The 19162-nt window shown below is 46.9% G+C and overlaps 1 protein-coding gene across 1 annotated transcript in view; it reads left to right on the top strand.

Annotated features, from left to right (window-relative positions):
- The first annotated feature begins 567 nt into the window (after nt 1-567).
- Nucleotides 568-19162, top strand: part of stum (stum, mechanosensory transduction mediator homolog) — a 45174-nt gene continuing 26579 nt past the window's right edge. The window contains exon 1 of the mRNA XM_060855729.1: nt 568-773. Within this exon, the coding sequence (XP_060711712.1) occupies nt 617-773 (157 nt within the window). The 5' untranslated portion in view covers nt 568-616. The remainder of the gene's footprint in view (nt 774-19162) is intronic.

The following is a 19162-nucleotide window of genomic DNA, read 5'->3' as shown; positions in this document are numbered from 1 at the left end:
TCCCTTTAATCCGGCGCCTGTCCCTTTAACCCAGTGCCCGTCCCTTTAAACAAAAACCCGTCCCTTTAACCCATTGCCTGTCCCTTTAATCCGGTGCCTGTCCCTTTAATCCGGCGCCTGACCCTTTAACCCGCTGCCTGTCCCTTTAACCCGGAGCATGTCCCTTTAACCCAGAGTCTGTCTCTTTAATCTGGTGCCTGTCCCTTTAACCCAGAGCCTGTCCCTTTAACCCATTGCCTGTCCCTTTAACCCAGTGCCCGTCCCTTTAAACAAAAACCCGTCCCTTTAACCCATTGCCTGTCCCTTTAATCCGGTGCCTGTCCCTTTAACCCGCTGCCTGTCCCTTTAACCCGGAGCATGTCCCTTTAACCCAGAGTCTGTCTCTTTAATCTGGTGCCTGTCCCTTTAACCCATGGTCTGTCCCTTTAACCCAGAGCCTGTCCCTTTAATCCGGCGCCTGTCCCTTTAACGCAGTCCCATTCATTGTTGTGATCGCTCCGCCTGTGCTGGTGCTAGCAGTGGGCTCCGCTTGTGTCTGAGTGAATACGGGCTTGTACCTGCTCTCTCTCTCTCTCTCTGTGGCTCTCCCGCTCTGGCCGGGGCTCGAACACTCGCCATGGACCAATCAGTCAATGTCACGGCCACGTCTTCCAGCCGTGGGGTGGTCATCCAGGTCCGGGAGAAGAAGAGTTGCCTGAGAGCGGCCATCCCCTACATGCCTTTCCCTCTGGCTGTATTCTGCCTCTTCCTCAACACCTTCATCCCAGGATTGGGTAAGGGCCCTTTAAATCCATAGGACTGGGGCAACTTCAACTCCTAACAGAGCTAGAGTAACTCCGTCTCATTCACCTCTGTCTATCTCGGGTGGATTGTCTCTCGAATGTATGTCTTTCCAATGTCTATGTCCTGTTTATGTCTGTCTAACGCATTGTCTCTCTATAATGTATTGTACTTTGTGTGTAAACTCTGCACGTATCTTGAACATACCTAACTCTATATATGTACCCTTTATATGAATAAACTGATATGTATAAATTCTGCCTTTAATGTATATGTACTCTGTAAATGTATTTATAGATATGAACTCTATATGTCTGATATACTGTCTCTAATACATATATTCTGATATAAATTGCTCTCATGTGTATATCTCTTTCTATATGAGCTCTGTATGTTCCTCTTTAATTTGAAGGTTGATCTTTGTATTTTATCTGATTATAAATGTTTTCTTTCACAAAAAAATCTTTTCTTGCGCGCACGCTCTCTCTCTCTCTCTCTTGCTTTCCTGTGCCTCTATCTCATGTTATGATTCCCACTAGGTAGAATTGTAGCAATGTAGCTGAACAAAGTTGCTGTGCTTTTTCGTTGATCTGAATGTGTACAAAAGTGCCTTTTTGCCTGGGGTTTCTGTCCATCTCATTTATTTCCAAATAACTCCTGTCAGCTTGCTTTCGGTGAAACAGGCGATGTTAATGATGATGCTCAGGGAATGTGTAGTATTTCTTCCATTGCCTGTTGGCTGGATTCTGTCTCTGTCTCTGTCTCTGTCTGTGTCTCTCTCTCTCTCCTGTTTCCTCAGCTGATGTTTTAGTCATTCTGCGGTTGTAAAAGAACATATTATTCCCTCCTTCTGAAATGCTGAATCTATTACGGAGCTGCTTCTCCAGCGTGTCAGAGACATTTGCAATAGTCCTGGATTTACTTAATCTGTCTAACCTCTCCCCAGTTCGCAAGAAAACAGAGTATTAAAAGGCAAACAGTCTTTAAAATGACCTAATTTGTTTTACTCTTACATTCTTATGCCCATGTTCCTGTGAAATGTCGTACAGAAGTGAACGTTGGCACAATTATTATGTGTTTTATATATGTAAAATGGTCCCCCTCCCAACTTTGCCTCTATGTCTGCCTTTTGCTCTTTCTCTCTCGATGCCTCCATCTCTCTGCTTTTCTTTCTCCTTCCCTTCCCCATTTCTCACTCATTCTCACTGCCCCTTCCATCAGCCCCTCTTGACTATTCATACCAGTTATATATTCAGTCACTTGATCTCGTTGAGTGACGAGACAGGAATATTTTTTTTGATTCATTTGATCTCAAGAAGGCTTTTTCCTCAAGTTTGATCTCCATGTGAATGAAGAGCTCTGTGGGGAGGGAGCACAATGGCATAGGATGTGGGGGGGGAGTGGGCTAAAGCTGGGGAAGTGTGGCGAAGGTGAGGGTGGGTGGCTTGAGAGGAGACCGGGTGAGTCAGGCTGAGTCCAGGAGGACAGTGGGGAGGGGTTGGGATGGGCACAAGATGAGTTCAGGCTCACTTCTCACAGAGAGAGGGGGTGGGGAGGATGGTTGTGTAGCCTCTAAAGGTCAGGGAAGAAACTAGGGGAGTGTCATAGAGTCATAGTCATAGAGATGTACAGCACGGAAACAGACCCTTCGGTCCAACCCGTCCATGCCGACCAGATATCCCAACCCAATCTAGTCCCACCTGCCAGCACCCGGTCCATATCCCTCCAAACCCTTCCTATTCATATACCCATCCAAATGCCTCTTAAATGTTGCAATTGTACCATCCTCCACCACATCCTCTGGCAGCTCATTCCATACACGTACCACCCTCTGCGTGAAAAAGTTGCTCCTGAGATCTCTTTTATATCTTTCCCCTCTCACCCTAAACCTATGCCCTCTAGTTCTGGACTCCCTGACCCCAGGGAAAAGACTTTGTCTATTTATCCTATCCATGCCCCTCATAATTTTGTAAATCTCTATAAGGTCATCCCTCAGCCTCCGACGCTCCAGGGAAAACAGCCCCAGCTGGTTCAGCCTCTCCCTAGAGCTCAGATCCTCCAACCTCAGCGATTGATCTGATTTAAAGGGGTAAAGCTGCAGGAACACAAGGAAGAGTGAGGGGTTGGGAAACAATGGATTTCTCTTTCAAAGAGCTAGAACAGGCGATGGGCTGAATGGTTTACAACTGCAGCAGGAGTGAAAGCTTCGAGGGTCCCTGGGGAAGTTATTGGGAGGGAGGCAGTGGATGTGAGGATTTGGGGAAAGTGGACACTGAGGAACAGCTGTGATTGCAAATGATTTCTTGAAGTGAAGTGCAAAGAGGCAAGTTCCCTTTCTAACCCTTCACTCAGTCACACAACTGTGGGACATGTTGCTATAGCAATGCCAGTTCTTGGAATAGAACTTGCATTTGTTTTTCACATGAAAAGGGATGATACACCATTCCTGTGTCTGCCAACACCTTCATAATGTGGTGAGCTGTTCGTGGCACAGGGACAGGCAGGACAAGATGCTATGGTATGGTGCCCAAGGGAGTTTGGGGCAGTAGATTGCCAGCGAATATATGAAATGACAAGCAATGGATCAGAACCTCCTTTCCTCTAGACGCGTAGAATTAGGTTGAATGTACAGCCCAGAAGCAAGCCCTTCAGCTGGTATTTAGGCTCCATCTAACTGAGCAGCAGAGCCTTCTATAGGCTTACTCCTGCCTGTTTATCCAGCTCCCCCTTGAAATGCATCTGAATTGTTTGTCTCTGTTATTGCCTGTCATAGCACTATAGCGGAGAAGATGGTGGAACAGCAATGGCAGGGGTTTCTGTGGGTACTGGTTGTAGGTTTGCTCGCTGAGCTGGAAGGTTCATTTCCAGACGTTTCATCACCCTACTAGGTAACATCTTCAGTGAGCCTCCAGGCGAAGCGCTGCTGATTAATTCCTGCTTTCTATTTATATGTTTGGGTTTCTTTGGGTTGGTGATGTCATTTCCTGTGGTGGAGTCATTTCCTGTTCTATTTCTCAGGGGGTGGTAAATGGGATCCAAGTCAACGTGTTTGTCAATAGAGTTCCGGTTGGAATGCCATGCTTCTAGGAATTCTCGTGCGTGTCTCTGTTTGGTTTGTCCTCGGATGGATGTGTTATCCCAGTCGAAGTGGTGTCGTTCCTCATCTGTATGTAAGGATACCAGTGAGAGAGGGTCATGTTGTTTTGTGGCTAGTTGGTGTTCGTGTATCCTGGTGGCTGGTTTTCTGCCTGTTTGTCGAATGTAGTATTTGGTACAGTTCTTACACGGTATTTTGTAAATGGCGTTAGTTGTCTGTATGGGGTATTTCAAGTTCATTCGCTGCTGTTTTAGTGTGTTGGTGGGTTTATGGGCTACAAATCTTCTGAAAACTCATTTCTGTGGGTGACTGGGGAGACATAGCAGAAATTTATCCTCAAGAAAGATGAACACACTAACGGGAGAATGAGGCAACAATAGCTGACAAGGGAAGTTGGGGCAGTATAAAAGCTAAAGAAAGAGCTTATATGGTGAAGATTAATGGGAAGCCAGAGGATTGGGAAACATTTTAAAAACCAGCAGAGGATAACGTGTTTTGTTTTAAAAAAAAAGAAATAAGGGTGGAGAAGAAGCAATATCAGAATAAGCCAGCTAGTAATGGAAAAGAAGATAAGAAAAAGCCAAAAATGGACATTGAATCCTTGGAAAATGAGGCGAGAGAAGCAGTAATAGGGAACAAAGAAATGGTGGGGAAATCCAAACCGGTACTTTGTGTAGTTTTCACAGTGGAAGACGCCAGCAGCATACCAGAACGTTGAGGGCCAGGGGGCAGAGTTGGCCATAAGTAAGAAGGAGGTGCTGGGGAAGCTGAAAGGCCTTCCTTCTGGTGGGTAGATTACCCAGACCAGATGGACAAGGCCCCCAGAGTTCAGCAGGAGATCGCTGAGGAGGCATTGGTGGTGATCTTGCAGGAATCACTGGAATCAGGGAGGGTCCCATAGGAAAATGGGTAATGTGACACTTCTGTATAAGAAGAGAGAGAGAGAGAGAGAGAGAGGCAGAAGATGGAAATTGTCGGCTATTTGGCCTGACTTTGGGTGTTGATAGAATCTGCTATAAGGCTTGAGAATGTGAAGTACCCTGGGAATGCGTGGGGCTGAGTCGGCATAGCCTTGTCAAGGGGAGGTTACGCCTGACAAATCTGTTAGGTTTCTTTTGAGGAAGTAATGAGTAAATTAGACAAAGGAGAACCAGTGGATGTGATCTATTTGGGTTTCCTGAAGGCATTTGACAAGCTGCTAAATAAGGTAAGAGCCCACGGTGTTAGGGGCAAGGTACTGGCATGGATAGAGGATTGGCAGACTGGCAGAAGGCAGAGAGTGGGGATAAAGGGGTCTTTTCTAGGATGGCAGGCGGTGTGGAGTTCTGTTGAGAAGGGGTCTCAACCGTTCATGGGATATATTAATGATCTGAATGAACAAACTGAGGGCATCGCAGCTATGTTTCCAGGAAACACAAAGATAGTATTGAGAAAATGGGGAGAGTGTAGAAGGATTTGGACAGGCCAGGAGAGGTTCAGTTGTCAGATAGGAAGGCAAATGCAGTGATAGCATTGATTTCAAGAGCAGGGATGTATAGCCTCAGCAGTGCAAGGCTCTGATCAGACCACATTTGGAATATTGTGTGCAGTTCTGGGCCCTGTATCTAAGGAAGGATGTGCTGCTGTTGGAGGGGATCCAATGGAGGTTTTACAGGAATGATCCTGGGGATGAAGGGCTTTTCATATGAAGAGCAGTTGAGGACTTGTACTCCATGAACTTTAGAATGACCAGGGGAATCTGATTGAAACTTACCGAATACTGAGAGACCTGGATAGAGTGGACATGGAAAAGATGTCTCCGCTAGTAGGAGAGACTAGGACCCAAGGGTACAGTCTCGGAGTGAAGGGACAAACCTTCAGAACTGAGATGAGGAGGAATTTGTTCAATCTGTAGAACTCATTGCCACAGAGGAGTGTGAAGGCCAAATCTATCCATCACTATCTTAATTCATAAAGGGTCTAGAGAGATGGGGGAGAAGGCAAGAGAATGGGTTTGAGAAACACATCAGCCATGATCGAGTGGACTCAATGGACCGAATGACCCAATTCTGTTTCGACATCTTCCACTTTCTCACCTCTCTCTCTGGGTAAAGTCTCTCCTGAAATAAAAAGCAAAAAAATGCTGGAGAAACTCAGCAGGTCTGGCAGCAGAATTAACATCTCGAGTCCAATATGACTGTTCTTCCGAACTGAAATGTGTGTTTTCTGCTGAATTCCCCCTTGGGTTTATCAGCGAGCGACCTTTATAAGTGCCCTCTAGTTCTGATTCCTCAAATAAACAGAATCCTTCTCTTCATGCCTGCCTTAGTGGACCCTCTCGTCATCTTTTTTTTAAAAAAAGCTGCATCAAGTCAATCTTGGCCTTTTTATCCAGAAAATAGAAGAGCTTGAGCCAGTTCAGCCTTTCCTCAGCCTCTCGGTTCTGCAGTCACCTTGTGTCTATCCAACTTCTCCTTCCGTCATTATATAAATGATTTGCATGAGAATATAGGAGGCATAGTTAGCAGATGACCTCAAAGTTTGGTGGTAGAGTGAACATTGAAGAAGGCTATTGAAGGTTACATAGAGATCTTTATCATTGGGTCAGTGGCAGGTGGAGTTTAGATTACATTACAGTGTGGAAACAGGCCCTTCGGCCCAACAAGTCCACACCGACCCCACCGAAGCGCAACCCACCCATACCCTTACGTTTACCCCTTACCTAACACTACGGGCAATTTAACATGGCCAATTCACCTGACCCGCACATCTTTGGACTGTGGGAGGAAACCGGAGCACCCGGAGGAAACCCACGCAGACACGGGGAGAACGTGCAAACTCCACACAGTCAGTCGCCTGAGGCGGGAATTGAACCCGGGTCTCTGGCGCTGTGAGGCAGCAGTGCTAACCACTGTGCCACCGTGCCGCCCATCAATTTAATTCGGATAAATGTGAGGTTTGGTAAAACAAACATGGGCGGGACTTCTACAATTATTGGTGGGGCGTGTTGTAGAACAGAAAGACCTAGGGTTCAGGTATGTAATTCTTTGAAATTTGCATCACGGATAAGCCAGGGGGGTTAAGGAGGTGGTTAGCGTGCTTGCTTTCATTGCTCAGATCTTTTGAGTGTAGAAGCTGCGATGTCATGTTGAGGTTGTACAGGATGTTGGAGAGACCTCTTCTGGAGTACTGTGTGCAATTCTGGCTGCCCTGCTTTAGGAAGGATGTTATTAAACTAGAAAGGGCTCATAAACGATTTACCAGCATGTGGCTGGGAATGGAAGATTTGAGAGATACAAAAAAAGACAGGAAAGGCTGGGAGCAGAGGAGTTTGAGGGGTGACTTTTATTGAGGTTTATAAAATCATGAGGGGCCTGGTTAGGGTGAATAGTCACAGTCTTTTCCCAAACTATTCTAAAAACGCCAGGTTATAGTCCAACAGGTAGGAGAGTCTAAAACTAGAGGGCATAGGTTTAAGGTGAGAGGGCAAAGAATTAAAGGGGACATAAGGGGCAACTTTCTCATGTAGAGGTTGGCACATGTAGGAAATGATCAGCCAGAGGAAGTGATGGAGGCTGGTACAATTACAACATTTAAAAGGCATCTGGGTGGTGTATGAATAGGAAGGGTTTGGAGGGATATGGGTCAAATAAAGGCAAATGGGACTAGATTAATTTAGGATATCTGGTCAGCACAGAGGAGTTGGACTGAAGGGTCTGTTTCCGTGCTGTACATCTCTATGACTTTGAAAAGGACATGAGGGGCAACTTTATTTTTAATACAGTAGCGATGGATGCAGGTACAGACACCGCATTTAAAAGACATTTGGATAAATTCATGAATAGGAAATGTTTGGGAGGAGATGGACCAGGCAGGTGGAACTAGTTTAGTTTGGGATTATGGTTGGCGTGGACTGGTTGGAATGAAAGCTCTGTGTTCGTGCTGCATGGCTCTGTGAGTCTGTCTTTTTGCTGGTGCACTTATTAGAATATGGAGACCAGAAATATTCAGGGTACTCCGAATGTGATCTAGCCAAGTCTCAACACATGATTGACTATAACTTTTCAGCTTTTTGATTTTGCCCTGCCTTTATTAGATGAGGCATAAGAATTTAAGAGTAAAAAATGAGGTCTGCAGATGCTGGAGATCACAGCTGCAAATGTGTTGCTGGTCAAAGCACAGCAGGCCAGGCAGCATCTCAGGGATAGAGAATTCGACGTTTCGAGCATAAGCCCTTCATCCTGATGAAGGGCTTATGCTCGAAACGTCGAATTCTCTATCCCTGAGATGCTGCCTGGCCTGCTGTGCTTTGACCAGCAACACATTTGCAGATAAGAATTTAAGAGCCTGGCAGTTTGGTTGGAACTGTGTGAAACACTGGTGAAGCTGCAGCTGGAGTATTATGTGAAATTCAGGAAACCACATTAAAGGAGGGTTGCATTTGCACTTGGAGATGGTGCAGAGGAGATTTACCAGGATGTTACCTGGGCCGGAGAGCTTCCGTTATGAAAAGGTTGGACAGATTCGGCAAAAAATGTGGACGCTGGAAATCAAAAATAAAATTAGACATCGCTGGAGAAAGCCGGTCTGAGGGCAGCCGTGGAGAAAAAGCAAAGTTAATGGTTCGAGTCTAGTGACCCTTCTTCAGAACACTGAAGAAATGTTAACTCTGCTTCCTCGGGAACTTGCTGCCTGTAAGGGTGGTTGACACAGAATCTCCTAATATTTAAGGAGTATTTGAGTGTACACTTCCGATGCCAAAGCATCCAAGGCTATGGGTCAAGTGCTGGATACTGGGGTTAGAATAGTTAGTCATGATTTGGAGATGCCGGGGTGTACACAGTTAGAAATCACACAACACCAGGTTATAGTCCAACAATCACCTGATGAAGGAGCGTCGCTCCGAAAGCTAGTGTGCTTCCAATTAAACCTGTTGGACTATAACTTGGTGTTTTTAGAATAGTTAGGTGATGGTTTTAGATTAGTGTTGACTCGATGGGCCAAAGGGCCTTTGTTCTGTGCTGTCGACTTCTATGACTTCAGGAAATGTGACACTGAGCTAAAAGAGAAGAGAGGATAGCAGGGCGGTGATTTAGGGGGAATAGGCACAGGAGTGCATCTATCTTGATTGATTTTTGTCATGTGTGCTGAAGTACAGTGAAAAGCTTTGTTTACGAGCAGTACAGGCAGATCAAAAAGACTTAGACAGAGGCATACAGGTTACATTGTACAAGGCATGCACTAGGCGAGATCAGCATTAGCAAGATCAGCATGACTGGAGGCGAGAGAGGCCATTATCAGTCTAATAACAGCCAGGAAGAAGCTGAACCTGAACCAGCTGGTGCATGTGTTCAGGCTTCTGTATCTACTGCCTGATGGAAGAGGTTGTGGGAGATCATTCCTGGGGATTTTGATGTGGCAACGAGCCATGTAACTGGAGTCCATGGATGGAAGGTCTGCTTCCATGATGGTCTGGGCTGTGCATACCACCTTCTGTAGTTTCCTCTGGTCCTGGACAGAGCAGCTGCCGTACCAGGCCACTCTGCACCCAGACAGAGTGCTCTCAATGGTAAAAGGTGGCGAGGGTCCTTACGGACGTGCCACATTTCCTGAGCTGCCTGAGGAAGAAGAGGCATTGTTGTGCCTTCTTGACTGTCACACCTATGTGGGGAATCCAGGCCAAGTTGTCAGTTATCTCCACTCCAAGGAATGCTCTTCACCCTCGATCTCCGTTCCTTTTGATGTAGACGGGAGGGTGTCCTTCTCCTTTCTTTCTGAAATCCACGATTAGTTCTTTAGTTTTGCTGATGTTGAGAGAGAGATTGTTCTCACTGCACCATGTCACCAAGCCCTCTATCTCCCTTCTGTACTTTGACTTGTCATTATTGGATTTCCATCCTACTAGGGTGGTGTCATCAGCGAACTTATAGATGATGTTCTTTTGGAATTTGGCAACACAATTTATGGGTGTACAGGGAGTACAGGAGGGGGCTGAGGACACCTCCTTGCGAGGGTCCAGTGTTGAGTGTTATTGTGGAGGCAGTTACCTATCTCCACTGTCTGTGGGCCAGAGAGCTGAAGATCCATTTGCAGAGGACAGAGCCAAGACCTAGGTCACCATTTTGAGATCAGTTTGATGGGGATTAAGGTGTTAATGACTGTGTCCTTGTTGTTCAGATGTTCCAGGAATGAATGCAGGGCCAGGGATGCCCCCTCGGCTGTGGCACTATTCCATCGGTGGACAAATTATAGGGGATCACGGCAGGCTGGGAGATTGGAGTTGATGTGGGCCACATCCAGTCTCTTTTGATTATCGCACTTCTTGATTATTGAGGTCAGAACCATTGAGTGGTCATCATCCAGGCACATTGCGTGTGCTTTCTCAGAGATGGGCATGATGGTGGCTTCTCGAAGCAGGTGGGGATTTTGACTTGTAGGAGGGAGCGATTTGAAGGGAATATCTCCACCAGTGGGTCCACACAGGATCTGACAACTCAGCCCATCACCTTCCTTGGGGTTGACTCCAGGAATACCAACCTGACATCTGGAGAGGTGACTGAGGGAACAGGTGTGTCCAGGGCTATTGGGGCAGATGTCACCACGCCCCTGGCATTCTGCTCAAACCAAGGCATCGAGTGCATCAGGGAGGGACGTGCCTTTGTCCACCATCTTGCTTTTGTATTCATTTTGTATCCTGTTTAGGCCTCTAACTGTATCAGTGTGCAGGAGCATTTCACCTGCAGCAGTGGGGTGTAAGTTCCCTCTGAGTAACGAGGAATATTTGAAGTAGAGAACAGGGAAAATTCTTTATGACAGTCAGTATGGAGTGAGCAAAAAAAGTCATTGCCAAAAACTGAGGAGTTTGTTTAGCAGGTAGGATTGTTCATGTCTGTGCAGAAAACTCTGGAATTTGGACTTAGGAAAACTGTGGGTGTAATATCTGAAATGAAGACTGTTTGTTTGTAATAGAAATAATGCTAAAAGACTGAAATTAAACTGCGACCTATTGCTAGTCTAGTTACACCACACCAATGTCAAGGTTGAGATTAATCATAAACTAGCCACCAGTTTCCTCATTTCCCCTCCCCCCACCTTGTCTCAGTCGGTTCCCTCAACTCCTAACCTGCAATCCTCTTCCTGACCTCTCCGCCCCCACCCCACTCCGGCCTATCACCCTCACCTTGACCTCCTTCCACCTATCCCACCTCCATCGCCCCTCCCCCTAGTCCCTCCTCCCTACCTTTTATCTTAGCCTGCTTGGCTACTCTCTCTCATTCCTGATGAAGGGCTTATGCTCGAAACGTCGAATTCTCTATTCCTGAGATGCTGCCTGGCCTGCTGTGCTTTGACCAGCAACACATTTGCAGCTGTGATCGCCAGCATCTGCAGACCTCATTTTTTACTCGACAGACCATAAAGAGGCCATTCAGCCTGGGAAATGTGCAGGGAATGCATGTTCAAACCTTACCATGGGCACAGTGCAAAGGTAAACTACATTTAAGGAAATCAAACATTTAAATGTAAAAAAAAACTATTTCTTTCGAAGCAGATTAGATTATAAATGCTAGGCATTTCACTAGTTTGTTTAGTGAAGTTTACCTGCTGGACTGAGTTGGTGAGGCCTGAACCAGTTACAGGGAGAGTTGTGAGTAAAATGGTGTCCCTGAGATTTGACTATTTCACATATCTATTTTAGGGGAAAGACAATTGATTATAATTTCTCTTGCATGGACACAATCAGCAAAAGGATATAGGACAGATGTTAGGGGTAGATTCTTTACTCAGCAAGTCGTGAGTTCATGGAATGCCCTGCCAGTAACAGTGGTGGACTCTCCCCCTTTATGGGCATTTAAACGGGCATTGGATAGGCATATGGAGGAAAGTGGGCGACTGTAGGTTAGGTGGGCTTGGATCGGCGCAACATCGAGGGCCGAAGGGCCTGTACTGAGCTGTATTTTTCTATGTTCTATGTTCTATTTCATATTTTCCTTCAAGGGATGCGGGTGTCACCAGCTGGGGCATTTATTGCCTGTCTGTTAGTTGCCCTTGAAAAGGTGATCGTGAGCTGCAGTCTATGTGCTGTAGATTCACAATGCCCTTAGGAAGAAGATTCCAGGATTTTGACCCAGCGACAGTGAAAGGAATGGCGACTATATTGCCAAGTTAGGGTGGTGAGGGAGGGGAAGTTGCAAAAGTGCTGGGGTTTCCATCTGGTACCTGCTGTCCTTGTCTGTTTTAGATGAAAGTGGTCGTGGTTTTGTAGATCTTTTTAGAAAGATTGACACAATGTTAATTTTAAAAACAGATTAAATGCTGTGAATGTTGAAATAAGCATGGAAAGTCGGGCTGCATCAGAGAGAAAAGCCACAGGCCTGAAATCCTCTCTCTCCACAGATGCTACTGGGGCAGCAGAGTATTTCCAGAATTTTCTATCTGGTGTTCTCAATGTTAGCCATCATAACAAAATTGAAAATTAGTTAGTACTGTTCGAACTTTCAGAGGCAGAGGATTCGGGGTTGAAGTTGTGTTCCAGACACTTGGTTGGATCCTCCAGGCTGGTCAGGTGCTGAGAGTATTTGGTGTGACATGGATTCCACACCCTGCTGGTCCCCATGGGGGTGGAGCAAGGGCAGGGAGAAACCCTAGGAATTGTCTCCTCTTTCCCTCCCAGCCCCCAGCCCCAGGGTTTTTGCTTGTGAGTAGGCACCAACATATTCCACTTTGTGGCAGATGTCAAGTGGCCCTTTTCATATTTGTCCTCAGTCCTTAACAGAGGAAAGTATGTGGTTTGAATGGAAGACTGAAACCTGTAAATAATTCCAGCCTTCCTGAACAGTTTCCGTCTCCCCAAAGTGATCTTGATTTGGGTGGTGGGATGTTGAGCAGCAGGGTTTCAAGGGACAGGCCAAGGCTGTCAGTGGAGTTCTGCAGTAACTTGTGAAGAACTCCGCAGGAGATCAGCTAAAATAATTTTACTCTGGATCTGACCATCCTGCCCTCTGCTAGTGTGGTTGCAGGTCTGACTTGGGGCCTCTGTCTCTTGGAATCTGTATTGCTTTGAAGTCTTTGTGACTAAAAGGCAGGAGATGGTTTATTTAAAGGATGTATTTCAGTTGTGAGCTTTTTAGAATTCCTCATCTCCTGGCAGCCGATCTGAGTTTACCATATTTGGACAAAAGAAAATAAAAGGAAGCTCCTCATTGGAGGCTGTATCTCAGACAGCTTTCAGCAAGGAAGGCCCAGAAAAAAAAAGTACCATAATCTCTGTCTGTGTGTCTTAGTGTGTGTGTGTGTGTGTGCCTCACTATCTCAAACAGTGTGTGTGTGTGTGAGACGATCTCTCATTGAGTGAGTCTCACTCTATCTGATGTGTGTGTCCCTTTCTCTCTTTATGTCTGTGTGTGTGTCTCTCTATTTGTACCTCTCTCGCTCTATCTTCATTTCTCTCACTCTGTCTGCATCTCTCTCTCTCTCTCTGCATCCCCCCTTCTCAAATCATTTGTAGCCCTGTTACACAGAGGTCTGTAATGCCCAACCTTCTTCGATCACTCATCCTTGGCAGTTTAACAGGCCCCAAAATCCTGTAGAGAATAGGATGGCAGTAACATTGTAGTTACGTTGCTGGATGAATAATCCCAGGCCCTAACTAATGAGCCTGGCAACGTTAGTTTAAATACCACCAGCTGGGGAAATTTTACATTTGATTAATTCTAAAAAATGTGGGTGAAAACGCTTGTAACTCTCACAAAGGCCAAGAAACTACCAGATTGTCATTTTTAAAAAAGGGAATCTAGTTCTTAATGTGCTTTTGGGAAAGGAAAGTTGCTGTCCTTATGTACACGTAACTACAGACCCACAGCGATGTGGTTGGCTCTGAGCTACAATGACTGAGTGGACATTCTGTTCCATTAGAGCAGCTGACAGAGAAGGCAGAACCTGGGGACGTAACCTCTGCCCTCACTGAGGGAGAGAGCCAACGTTACATCAAAGTTGATGATTATACGAAAGACTGTGCCAGAGGCTGATCAACTGAAGTGTTTATTAAATATTTGCTTGGTCAGGATCACGAGGCTGATATATTTTGTGACTGAAAGGGCAAAGACCTGTATCTGTAATATAATGGCCACTGCCAGTCTCTCGGGGAATTATGACTGGGGAACCTGAGAAAAGCGTCCTCCCCCTTTCCCCCTATTCCCTCAATTCCTGTCCCCAGCTTCACGGCTGTTCACCTGTCACCAGTTCTCTCCATTTTACCCAGTTACCTGAGTTGATGTTAAATGTTCTGACCTGGGCTCCACTCATTAAGTTGTTTTTGTCCATTCCTTCATCAATAGCTTGTGTAGCTGTTGCTGATTGGTCCAACATTGGCACCTCTCCAATGGATTGGTTTACTTTGGAATCCATCCCACTGTGAGGCTCTTTGTTCCATTTTCTACAATTAGTTTCATCAATTCCAGTCCCCCTTTCCTCAGAGGCCGCTCAGTACTGGGAGACGGGAAGAAAAGAATGGTACGGGCCAGAGAATGGGGTCGTAGAAACCTACCTAGACAGGGTGGAAAAATAGGCGCTAGAGAAATGCAGATTTCTTTCCTTCTTTTGGTATTGTGGATTGTTCTGTTGTAGATTGAAGAGTGGGTCCGCTCAGCTGTAAGCATGTCTGGTTCTGTTTAAGATAATCTTGAATCAAAGTCGACGCGTTGTGAAGTCAGGAATGTGAACGAGCCTGGGTGGAATTGTTGATGCCGAAGAGCACTTTATGCTCAGAAGCTGCTGTATAGACATCACTGCAGGTTCTGGAGATACCGTGGGACCGGTATGTTTCCTGGTCTGCAGAGTTTTTGTTATGAAGACAGGTTGGACAGTCTGGGATTTTGGTTCCCTTTTAAGCAATGAAGGTTGAGATGTATAAAATAGAGGGATATAGATTCATAGCTGAAAATGTGTTGCTGGAAAAGCGCAGCAGGTCAGGCAGCATCCAAGGAGCAGGAGATTTGACTTCAGGAAGGGCTTATGCCCGAAACGTCGATTCTCCTGTTCCTTGGATGCTGCCTGACCTGCTGCGCTTTTCCAGCAACACATTTTCAGCTCTGATCTCCAGCATCTGCAGACCTCCCTTTCTCCTCGGATATTGAGTCATAGACCCGTACAGAACGGAAACTGAGCCTTTGTTCCAACTCGTCCATGCCGACCAGATATCCTAAATTAATCTTGTCCCATTTGCCTGCATTTGGTCCATATCCCTCCAAACCCTTCCTATTCAAATACCCATCCAGATGCCTTTTTAAATGTTGTAATTGTACCAGCCTCCACCACTTCCTCTGGCAGCTCATTCCATACACACACCCCCCTCTTGGTGAAAAATTGCCCCTTATTTCCCTTTTTAAAGCTTTCTCCTCTCACCTCTCGACAGAAAGAAATTTGGAGGGATCAATAACCCTTAGGAGGATGAGAGGAGACGTGAGGAAACGCTTTTCACCCGGAGGGTGGTGGGAATCTGGAACTAACTGCCTGTAAGGATGGGAGAGGCAGAACCCTCCATAACACTGAAGAAGTGTTCAGAGTTATGTTTGTGATGCCAAGGCTGACGAGGTCATGGGCCCACTGCTGGGAAATGGGAGTAGAAATAGTTAGCTGGCTGTTTTTAACCAGCCCAGACTCAATGGGCTGAAGGGTCCTTCTGTACAGTGGATCTCTGAGTCTGACTATGATGGTGAGGTAGCGAAGGAGTGCCACAGTGTCAGAGGTGCTGCCCTTTAATGAGACATTAAATTGAGGCTCCTCAGTGCTTCCGATCGCCCCTGCATCATGTCAGATGTGGTTCCGTGTTTTGTAAGTTCAAGTCCTTTTGGAGAACAAAAAGTAGGAAAACCCGTGGGCCACTCAGCTAGTCCGGCCTTGTTCCTCACTCTGATAGCATTATAGCTGATCTGTTTGTGCCCTAGGTCCACCCTGCGGCCTAACCACAGTAAGCTTGTTCGTTTAGTCGCGCGTTTGTCTCCCTCTGCCTTACAACTGGGCCAGTCTGATACTCCAGTCCAGGACTTGAGGGTGTGCTACTCTGTCAGATGCCACCTTTTGGATAAGACCTTATATCAAAGCCCTGTCTGAGCGATCTGGAAGACTGGCTTAACATATTCTGAGGAATGGAGGGCCAATTCAGAAATAGACTATCTTGCCATTATAACTGTGTTTGTGGAGCTAACTGTGCAAACATTGGTCACGATGGAGTGCTGAGTTGAATATAAGTTGTTTTAGGATTTCCTGAGGACGTGAGAGGTGCTACAGAAATGCAGGTTCCTTCCTTTTGATGCACACACTGAGGATTATTCTGTTGTGGATTTGGTCCACTCTATTATTAATGTGTTTTCTCAGTCTGGAAGATAGCTGTTTCTCAGCAGGATCTCTGTAGCATGGAGGTATAATTAGGCTGAGCCGCGACAGGGAATCCTGCTGTTCTAGTCCCTTGTAGCATTCGCTTACTGCTAGAAAGATCCTGCTCACCACATCAACATCCCTGACTCCGACTGCGTTTTCTCCCTGAGCTCGGATCATTTCCCTGTCTCACAGTGAGAGAGTAAAAGCCAAGCATCCAACGTTGCCATCGTCCCAGAGGACCTCATTAGAGATGTGATCGGTGGTGCTTTAACACCCCTCAGGTGAGGAAAGAGATTGAGAAGGATGGTCCTTTTATGGCAACCTCAGCTGGCATGAGATTTGAACCCACACCGTAGGCATCACTCTGCATCACCAACCAGCTTCCAGTTAGCTGATCCCCGTGTGGCACTTCCTCAGTATCATGCTGTCAACCAAAGTTTGTGTGTCAGGAGTGAGACATGAACCTCCAAACTTCAGATCAGGAGGATGTTAGAGCTAGGAATAAAGGGCGTGTTAGCCCTAACTCTGGCCATCTCTGTCACCCTCACTACTAGGGTCTGCTTAGACTCCTTGATGCAGCCCCCTCCCTCCCCTGGCAGCCTCTGTGACTGGACACTTGCCAATAATTTTGATTGGTCAATGGCTATAGAATTGTTACTGTGCAGAAGAAGTGCTGATTGGATTCCCGACAGAGTGGAAACAGGCCCTTCGGCCCAACCGGTCCACACCGACCCTCCGAAGAGTAACCCACCCAGACCCATTTCCCTCTCGCAATTTCACACGGTCAAGTCACCTGACCTGCACGTCTTTGGATTGTGGGAGGAAACCGGAGCACCCGGAGGAAACCCACGCAGACACGGGGAGAATGTGCAAACTCCACACAGACAGTCTGCCTGAGGCTGGAATCGAACCAGGGTCCCTGGCGCTGTGAGGCAGCAGTGCTAACCACTGTGCCACCGTGCCAATACTGTTCAGCCAATGGTGCCTGCACCACCTCTGGCTCTGTTATCTAATGCCAATCTCCTGCATTTTCCTTGTAGTCCTACACATTGTTTCTGCCCAAGGCCTTCTGTGATATTTCCATACCCTAACTACTCGCTGTGTGGAATAGTTTTTTTTTCACACATTAACTTTGCTTCATTTGCACATCTTTTTAATTTTATACCCTCATGGTCTTGTTCCTTTGACAAGTTGAACTAGTTTCCCCCTTATCTAGTCTATCCAACCAGTTCATAGAAATTAGGTGGAGGAGTAGGCTGTTTTGGGTGTGCATCCCCATTCAATGTGATCGTGGCTGATTGTGCTATTTCCCGTGTCCCATTCCTCCCCTCTTCCCATACCCTTCGATCCCTTTAGGGATGTGACCAGTTCCCTCTTCAATGTATCGAACAAACTGGCCCCAACAGCTTCCTATGGGGAGAGAATTCGACAGGTTCACCACACTGCGTTCTTCTTTATCTCCGTCCTGATTGGCTGACCCCCTTATTCTCAGACATTGATCTCGAGTTCTGGACTTTTCCAACACCCAGGAAGTTTCTTCCTCCATCTGACCTGTCCAGGCTCATCAGGATTTTAAATATTTCTGAGATTCCCCACCCCCCCACCCCATGCTTCTAAACTCCAGCGAGGACAAGCCTCCCCTCCTATGTTCATGCTTTTGAAAACCTCTGTCAGATATCTTCCCAGCCCTTGCCTCTAGGGAGGACAGCCCCAATCTCTTCAAACTATCCTCATAACTGAAGGTCCTTATCCCTGGGAGCTATCCTTCTCATTAAGGTAGGGCTTCTACCTGGTTTCATCATTGTTGCATCTAACCTTCCTAACTAACCCCCTCCAGACCCACTCCCCTCCCTATCTCTGTAACACCCTCCAGACCCACTCCCCTCCCTATCTCTGTAACCCCCTCCAGACCCACTCCCCTCCCTATCTCTGTAACCCCCACCAGACCCACTCCCCTCCCTATCTCTGTAACCCCCTCCAGACCCACTCCCCTCCCTATCTCTGTAACACACTCCAGACCCACTCCCCTCCCTATCTCTGTAACCCCCTCCAGATCCACTCCCCTCCCTATCTCTGTAATCCCCCCAGACCCACTCCCCTCCCTATCTCTGTGACCCACTCCCCTCCCTATCTCTGTAATCCCCCCAGACCCACTCCCCTCCCTATCTCTGTGACCCACTCCCCTCCCTATCTCTGTAATCCCCTCCAGACTCACCCCCTCCCTATCTCTGTAACCCCCTCCAGACCCACTCCCTTCCCTATCTCTGTAATCCCCCCAGACCCACTCCCCTCCCTATCTCTGTAACATCCTCCAGACCCACTCCCTTCCCTATCTCTGGAATCTCCCCTGTAAAGATGTAGGTGATTGGTGTTGGATGTAGGTGCAGTGAGGGCTTGACACTGGGAGTCGTCGAACCAGACCCTGAACACGATGCTGCTCACTTGAGGTGTGGTCCTGTTGGTTAGTTTTACTGGGCCAGGAGCTGTGACTGTCGGAATATGTCCCAGACTGAGGACTGAATCCAGTCATCAAGCCTCCCTAAGCTGGATAGAGCAGTAAGGGCTTGTTGATGGATTCGGAATATCTGCTGCTGCTCATGGCTGGGATGAGCGTGTGTTTTCAGAGCGTGGAGGGTATAAATGGCAGCTGTCCCCACTGGCTGCCCAGGCCGGAGTGTTATTGCATTCCAAACTCTTCTCCTGGCTTAGAACATAGAACATAGAAAAATACAGCGCAGTACAGGCCCTTCGGCCCTTGATGTTGCGCTGATCCAAGCCCACCTAACCTACACTAGCCCACTATCCTCCATATGCCTATCCAATGCCTGTTTAAATGCCCATAAAGAGGGAGAGTCCACCACTGTTACTGGCAGGGCATTCCATGAACTCACGACTTGCTGAGTAAAGAATCTACCCCTAACGTTTGTCCTA

This window comes from Hemiscyllium ocellatum, chromosome 3 (assembly GCF_020745735.1).
Source record: "Hemiscyllium ocellatum isolate sHemOce1 chromosome 3, sHemOce1.pat.X.cur, whole genome shotgun sequence".
NCBI lineage: Eukaryota > Metazoa > Chordata > Chondrichthyes > Orectolobiformes > Hemiscylliidae > Hemiscyllium > Hemiscyllium ocellatum.
This window is presented reverse-complemented; position numbering and strand designations above follow the sequence as displayed.